At 38.9% G+C, this 7,488-nt stretch overlaps 1 protein-coding gene across 1 annotated transcript in view; it reads right to left on the reverse strand.

Moving 5' to 3' along the window:
• KLB (klotho beta) overlaps positions 1 to 6,484 on the reverse strand; it is a 35,964-nt gene extending 29,480 nt beyond the window's left edge. Inside the window, exon 1 of the mRNA XM_044224491.1 lies at positions 5,611 to 6,484. Within this exon, the coding sequence (XP_044080426.1) occupies positions 5,611 to 6,348 (738 nt within the window). The 5' untranslated portion in view covers positions 6,349 to 6,484. The remainder of the gene's footprint in view (positions 1 to 5,610) is intronic.
• Positions 6,485 to 7,488: the final 1,004 nt, after the last annotated feature.

Below are 7,488 nucleotides of genomic sequence, written 5' to 3' on the forward strand. Positions count from 1 at the left end.
AGGTGTAACGAAGATGAAATTTTTTGTTAACTGTTACAAACTTATTTTAAGGGTATTTGACTGGCCTCATGTATTGCAGGAAAAAATTTCATTTCAAAATAAACATTTTAAAGAAAAACATTTTAGTAAATAATGGTACACATAGCACTTGGATGTGCTAACAAACCAAAACCAAACCAAAACAAAACAAACCCAAAACCTCAAAACCAAACCCAGCAAAAAAACCCAACATGAAGCCATGTATAAAAACCCCGAACTTTGTTGTGGCATCAAAAATGGATAAAAATTGCTTACGTTTGTTTGAATCCTTGAATTTTGCTTTTGAAAAAGTACAAGCTTTCAAAAAATACGATTGGTGTTCGGTTCGTGACTAAGTAAGTCTCTGAGAGAAATCCTTGGGGGCAGTTCTTACGAGTGTTTCACCAACAACGTGAGCTAGTGGGGCAGTCTTTATTCTTAATGTGTGAAAAGCCGAACTAGACATAAACTAATTTAGAGTTTATCTACAGAACTTGCAGCTCTGGTGAAAACCTTGAGACGACTTTCTAAAATTGAGGGAACTTTATGTCCCTCATACTAATTCTCTTTCAAAATCCTTGATATTTATGCTTCATGTCTTCAGCCCAGTTGTCTAGTAGAGGTTCATATCAGTGCTTTTCAGAAGAGGGAAAGGAGAGGAATTTTGCCTGCCACTTGCTGGGGCCATTTGGCAATGTCTGGAGACAGTTTTGCTGTCATAAGCCTGGGGACAAGGGAGTTACTATTTTCTAGTGGGGAGAGGCCAAGGAACATTCTACATTGCACAGAACACCCCACCACAGAAAAGAATTACTTGACCCGAAGTGTCAACAGTCCTGAGGTTGAGAAATCCCAACACTATGTAAACAGTGCATGTCTACGAAAGATAAAAATTTAAAGCAATGAAGTCAAAACTATCATGGAAGCTATTTTGTGGCATAATAAACGGAATGACTTCCCCTCTTACGAGCAAACTCATCTCCCTCAACTTCTCTGCATGTTTACTTAGGGGCTCTCAGATGTTCCCTTTTGAGGGGGGGACCTACAAATTTAAATTTTCATGCATATTGATTGGCTTAAAAATAGAAAGAAAACAGACATCTTAACTGCCTTTATTAATGTGAAAACTTGGGGCTTTGCTGATCTGAGGGATGAGAGCAAGAGGGCCATATAGGCTGGAATCCATCTCGAGGATTTTAAAAACTGGACTTGAAAGAGAGAAATCTTTCTTCTACAGAAGAGAGAAGGATGCCAACCTCCAAGAAGGAAAGGACATGAGAGACGGAAATGAAGGACTTCTGACAGTGTTCTCATTATGGGGTCATTTGTCCTTTGATTTGGCTACTGAGCCAGGGAATCGTCCATTCTTGCTAAGGCGTCTTGAATTAGGCTCCTGTCCCTCTCAACCAAAAAGTCCTGACTAATATACCAGTAGATCAACATGGGTAATATTTCAAGAATCAGCTATAATGCAACGAAGTATGAATTTTGAACTCGAGATTGGCTTTTCAATTGCAGGATTTGAGATAGAAATCCTACACTACTCACGCAACAAAAATATTACATACATTACAGCATGTATGTAACATTCCGTGCTCAGTGCTGGAAACACAAAGACAAAGAAGAGCCTCTCCTTTCCAGGAGCTCTCAGGTTACTTGGGGAGACCGAAGAGTAGCATATGGTGTGAGTGCTACAACAGAAGCGAGCCCGTCTTAATTGTGGGACCCCTTAGGAGGGACACTAACCCCAACAAGTCAAGAACAACTTGGAGGGCGCCTGGGTGGCTCAGTGGGTTAAGCCGCTGCCTTAGGCTCAGGTCATGATCTCAGGGTCCTGGGATCGAGGCCCGCATCGGGCTCTCTGCTCAGCGGGGAGCCTGCTTCCTCCTCTCTCTCTGCCTGCCTCTCTGCCTGCTTGTGATCTCTCTCTCTGTCAAATAAATAAATAAATAATCTTTAAAAAAAAAAGAACAACTTGGAGGTGGTGACTGCCTACACAGAGTCTTGAAGGACATCAGATGGGTCAAGTAGGGAGCTCAAAGGGCATCCTCACAGGACAGAATGTTAGTAAAGGCTGAGTGGGAGAGGAACAATGAGGTAAGACCAAGACACTGCCATTCATGTACTATAGTAGATCATGGGGTACAATGGGCTGGCATTAGTGATGGGCATGGGAGAGTGGCCAGGAAAAAGCCTGGAATAGAGGCCAGGGGTTGTGGGTTGAGTATCTTGGTGAAAAATCAGGACTTTAGTCCCAAAAGCTTTGGAGAGCCACTTAAATGGATTGTATGCAAGGCAGGATGTATGTTAGAAATAATCACTCTGTGCGTAAAACATGGAGGATAATAATAGTCACCTAGCAAGGTTGTTGCCAAGATTGCAGATATATTTAAAGCCATGATTACCATGCTTAGAGATGGCCAAGTCAAAAAATGTACTCTCTCTCTTCCAAATACTCCTCAAAACCCAGAGTGGAGCATCTCTTAGAGGGTATGATTATGGCAGTTCTGTTTTTTTTTGTTTTTTTTTTTTTTTTTACCTGAAGCTTAGACTCACTGTAATGTAATCACCAAATCTGCAACAAAGTTGGGATTTAAAGTCCAGGTCCGTCTCAGAACTGACTAGGCCATTCAGGTTTTCTCCAAACCAGGACTCTGCAGACTGAAATGGAATTTTCAAGGTTATCCTGGAACTGGAAAGACCCCAAGAGCCACTATGAAATCTTTTATCAGTGTCTGAGGGGTGAGGAATAAAGTTGATTGAGTTTTTTTTTTTTTAAGATTTTATTTACTTATTTGACACACAGAGATCACAAGTAGGCAGACAGGGAGGCAGAGAGAGAGGGAGGGGAACGCAGGCTTCCCACTAAGCAGAGAGCCCAATGCAGGGTTCAATCCCAGGACCCTGGGATCATGACCCAAGCCAAAGGCAGAGGCTTTAACCCACTGAGCCACCCAGGCACCCCAAGTTGATTTTTATATTAGTTTTTTTTTTTTTTTAACTTAGTGAAATGTTTCAACTCGGACTCAAAACAAATCCTCAAGAATGCTGCTTCTGGGTCACAGATGGGAAAATAAGGAATAAATACCTGATTACGACATAAAATATCAAATTAATCTTTTCCATGTCAAAGGAAGAACAGAGAAGGAACAAGTGGGAAAAATGATTTCACCTCGGGCTACCAAACCATTGCAAGATTTCTCTCTGGAGCTCTATGTCACTGGGCTAAGAAGCATATTTCACTTTCTGGCTGATTTCAAGGGACCCCTTACACTCCTTATTTGAGCTAGTGATTTAGAAATTTTAAAGAGATAGGAGAAATTATTGGAAAAGTCAATAATTAAAAAATGTAATGCCTCAATTTTAAACAATAACATTTATTTCACTATTGGAGAGTACTAATTTTGTGTTAAAGGCAGAGTCTATCTTGAATTAGGGGACAATGAAAAACATCTGAAAATACAGCATTTTATATGCGAAGTTTGAAAGCAATGTCTATTGGTTAGTTACAACTTTTTCCCGTGTATTTTTTTTTTTTACCAATAGCCAGTTTTTAAGGCTTTAAATTAACCACTAAAGTATATTGTTCCTGAAAATTCCTATTGTGAACATTTTTCCAAGTGACAGAAAACTTCAACAACTGAGAACGTTTTTCTTTTAAGAAGGTTAAATAAACATATATGGGCAAGTATGTGCCTATTTAACTCTAAAAAGATTATATAAAACACCACCAACAGTAGCTTCCTCGAGGCTGAAATTGTCAGGTGGAAAGGGAGAGAGGAATTGAACTTTTTCACTTTGTATCCTCTGGTACAATCTAATGTTTCTCAATCTACACAAGCCTGTAGCATATATAAATGCATACATTTTAATAATTTAAAGAACTAGATAAAAGGAACAGTTTTCTAACTTATATATGCACAATCTTCATCGTTAATAGCTCTATGTTTTCTCCCCTTTAAGGTCTTACTTGCCAAATTACAGTACACCCTCACATCAATCATAGGTTCTATAGACAACGCTAGTCAGAGATACGTTAAATGACCTTGAAGTAATAATACAATTTGTTTATGGCAAAGGCAGATGCGACTGAACCATAGTACAACACCTGTGTATAATATAATAGCCCAGCAAGTTCAAAAAGAAAAGAAGGTGGGTAGGTATTTTTGAATGTGCAAATTTAGACCTTGGAGTAATTTTATGTTCCTATACATTTTTTCTACTTTTACACATTTCACATTTATTATCAAAAATCAAATTACTCCTCCTAGCACATTATGAAACAGTACTAATAAACTGTCTTCATTTTCAAAATGTGACAAGAGTCCACAGTAATTTATTTTCCCCAAGGAAACTATTGGACTCAAGAAGTTTAACCTGATTCTAGATATTGGCTTCAGTGTGAGACGAAGTCACTTTAAAATCCCTGAAATATCGCTCTTTTAAAAACATTCTTAATAAAGACATTTGGTGTTTAATTATGTTGTCATCTATGAATTAATTCACGTAATCCCACTAAGCTTCAGTTTCCTTATCTTTAAAATGAGGATGCTAATAGGACTTAGTTCACAAAGTTATTATGAGGATTAGCTGTGATAATGTATACAGAATGCTTAACATTGTCTTTGGTACACAGTAAGCATCCAACCAATATTTCCTATTACTTTGCTTACATTTTCACTGTTTTAGTAACTTTAACATCTCACAACATTAACTCTAGCTTTTTAAACCGAGTGGAGAATAGTCTTCCCAGTTTTTATATTACTAGTGTAATTTTACCTCCTAGAACAGTTAGCCTCATCTTTTCTGCCATGTAACACAGATAAAACCAACTGTGAAGTGCATTTCTCTCCATTCCTGTGTTTAATACGGATCAGTTAGTTAACATGTATTTAGCTTATTACTGCTAAGTATCACTAAGAATAACAATACTAACCACAAAGGGTGACTGGAAAAGGTCAAGCTGTAAAAAATTTCTGAAATGGTTACACATTGTCAGAAAAGGGTTCAGCAACTAGATTTCTAAAGTACTGGTTTTTCACCGAATGAAAGGAAACTCATATTCTCACACTCTAATGTCTACTTGTAGATTTTAAGAGTTAAAATTTTTTTTTAATTTTGCAAGTCATATTTATTTATTTATTTTTAAAAGATTTTTGTTTATTTGACAGATAAAGATCACAAATAGGCAGAGAGGCAGGCAGAGAGAGAGTGGGAAGCAGGCTCTCTGCTGAACAGAGAGCCCAATGTGGGGCTTGATCCCAGGACCCTGAGATCATGACCTGAGCCCAAGGCAGAGGCTTTAACCCACTGAGCCACCCCGGCACCCCCAAGAGTTAAAAAAAAATTTAAAGCACAACCCTTAAGGACAATAATTGGCTTAACACATTACTAAGAGCTTAGATACATAAAGCTCGACCTTAAATGTGAAATTAGAGGTGAGAACTTGTGAGTTAGACTACCATGAGTTGAGTTGTTGTCAATAAAAAGAATTATTTAAACACAAGATACATTTCTTAGCATTTCTTTTTAACTCCTGCCCCTTACATTCGGAAGCTTTAACATGAAGCCAGCTTACAGGTGGTACGGTACCTTGATTAGGTTGTGTCCCACAGTGTAGACAGCTGCTAAGTTTCCCTTCTCTCCAGGAGCATGCATACCTGTCCCATACCCATGCCAAGCGACTAGATACGGATTGTGAATTGTAATCCAGTATTTGACGCGGTCCCCAAACGTCTGGAAACAGTAGGTGGCATAGTCATTGAAGATATCTGTTATGGTTTCATTTTTCCACCCCCCATATTTTTCTTGTAGCACCAGAGGCAAATCCCAGTGGTATAAAGTAACTACAGGTTCAATGTTTCTCAGTACTAAAGCATCGAGAAGAGCATTGTAGTACTGGACACCTTTTGCATTGGCAACTGCCGCTATCCCATCAGGGAAAAGCCTTGGCCAGGAAATTGAAAACTGATAAAAAGAAACTCCGATAAAATCCAGGGCTGATAAATCTTTTTCCAGAAAAATGTAACTGTCACTGGAACTATTCGTGCTGTTGACATTTTTAAGGTGTGTTTGGATGAAATGATCCCATATAGAGGGTCCTTTTCCATCTGTCTTCCAATTCCCTTCCACTTGAAATGCTCCAGTCCCAACGCCCCAGAAAAAGTTTTTAGGAAAAGTGTCATAGAGAAACAGCTGACTTTCATTTACCGGACTAAAATGAGGAGTTTTAGACCATACAGCGCTTCCGTCCCCAGACAATCCAGTAACAGCTCGCAGGAGAACAAATGCCAACAGGATGACAGATCTTTGCAGACCGCGGTTGCACATTGTTTTCCTGTCGTGTATGTTTCTTTCATGGGCGCTGCGGAAAATCCATTCATTCCCTGGAGATCCAGCCGCACAGCCTGGCTCCGCTGGCAGCTCACTGCCCGCCTGTCTTATCAAACGCTTCAGTAAAAGCTTGTGATTGTAAAGCTCTGTCAATGATTAGCTTGAACTGTGAGCCTTGGGATGGGTCATGGAGAGCGACGTAATTTGCTCGTTCCTCCTGCCTTACTCTGGGAAAAATGATATGAAAACGCATCACTGACAGTAGTTTGAATGTGTAACTAAAACATAGATAAACAATGACTAAAAATGCCATATTCTCTTTGTAGCCTTTCATGTGGCCCAAATCTTTTCTGAATGTTTTGAACACTATTGAATAAAGTATATACCTTTCCGATGTTCGTGGTTTTTGAGCAGTAATTTTATTATTTCACGTTTCAGGAGAAGCGATACCAATAAGTAGCATTCCTCTAGGCTGATAATCCAGAATGAGGAAATACAATAAGATATTACACTTCTGCAGAAATTATAACACATGTAAGGATAATCTTATCAAATGCTACCTATCTTAAGAAAATTATAAAAATGTATTCATAGATTTGAGAGAAATGAATGAAGCAGTATATAGCAGTTTCTGGATGGAAACACCGAACTTTCTCATTTAATTTATACATTTAAATGCACTTTCAACCTAAATCCTCTAATCCCAAACTGGAGTTCAACAAAATTATTGTGAAAGTTCACTTGACAAATAAATAGGCAATAATTACAAAGAAGGAAAAAAAAAAAAAGAAAAAAGAAAAAACCCTAAAAGGGGCATCTGGGTGGCTTAGTCGTTATGGGTCTGCCTTCAGTTCAGCTCATGATCCCAGCATCCTGGGATCGAGCCCTGCATCGGGCTCCCAGGGATTGAGCCCTGCATCAGGCACCCAGCTCAAGCAGGAAGCCTGCTTCTCCCTCTCCCACCTACCCACTGCCTCCCACCCCGCCGCTTGTGTTCCCTCTCTTGCTATCTCTTGCTCTCTGTCAATTCAATAAATGGATGAAATCTTTAAAAAAAGAAAAAACCCTGAAAAAGAAAATAGTGAAGGCACAGATTACCTTTAGATATGAAAACATGAAAAAAAAAAAAAAAGCACA

The sequence above is a fragment of the Neovison vison genome, chromosome 11, assembly GCF_020171115.1.
Source record: "Neovison vison isolate M4711 chromosome 11, ASM_NN_V1, whole genome shotgun sequence".
Classification (NCBI taxonomy): domain Eukaryota; kingdom Metazoa; phylum Chordata; class Mammalia; order Carnivora; family Mustelidae; genus Neogale; species Neogale vison.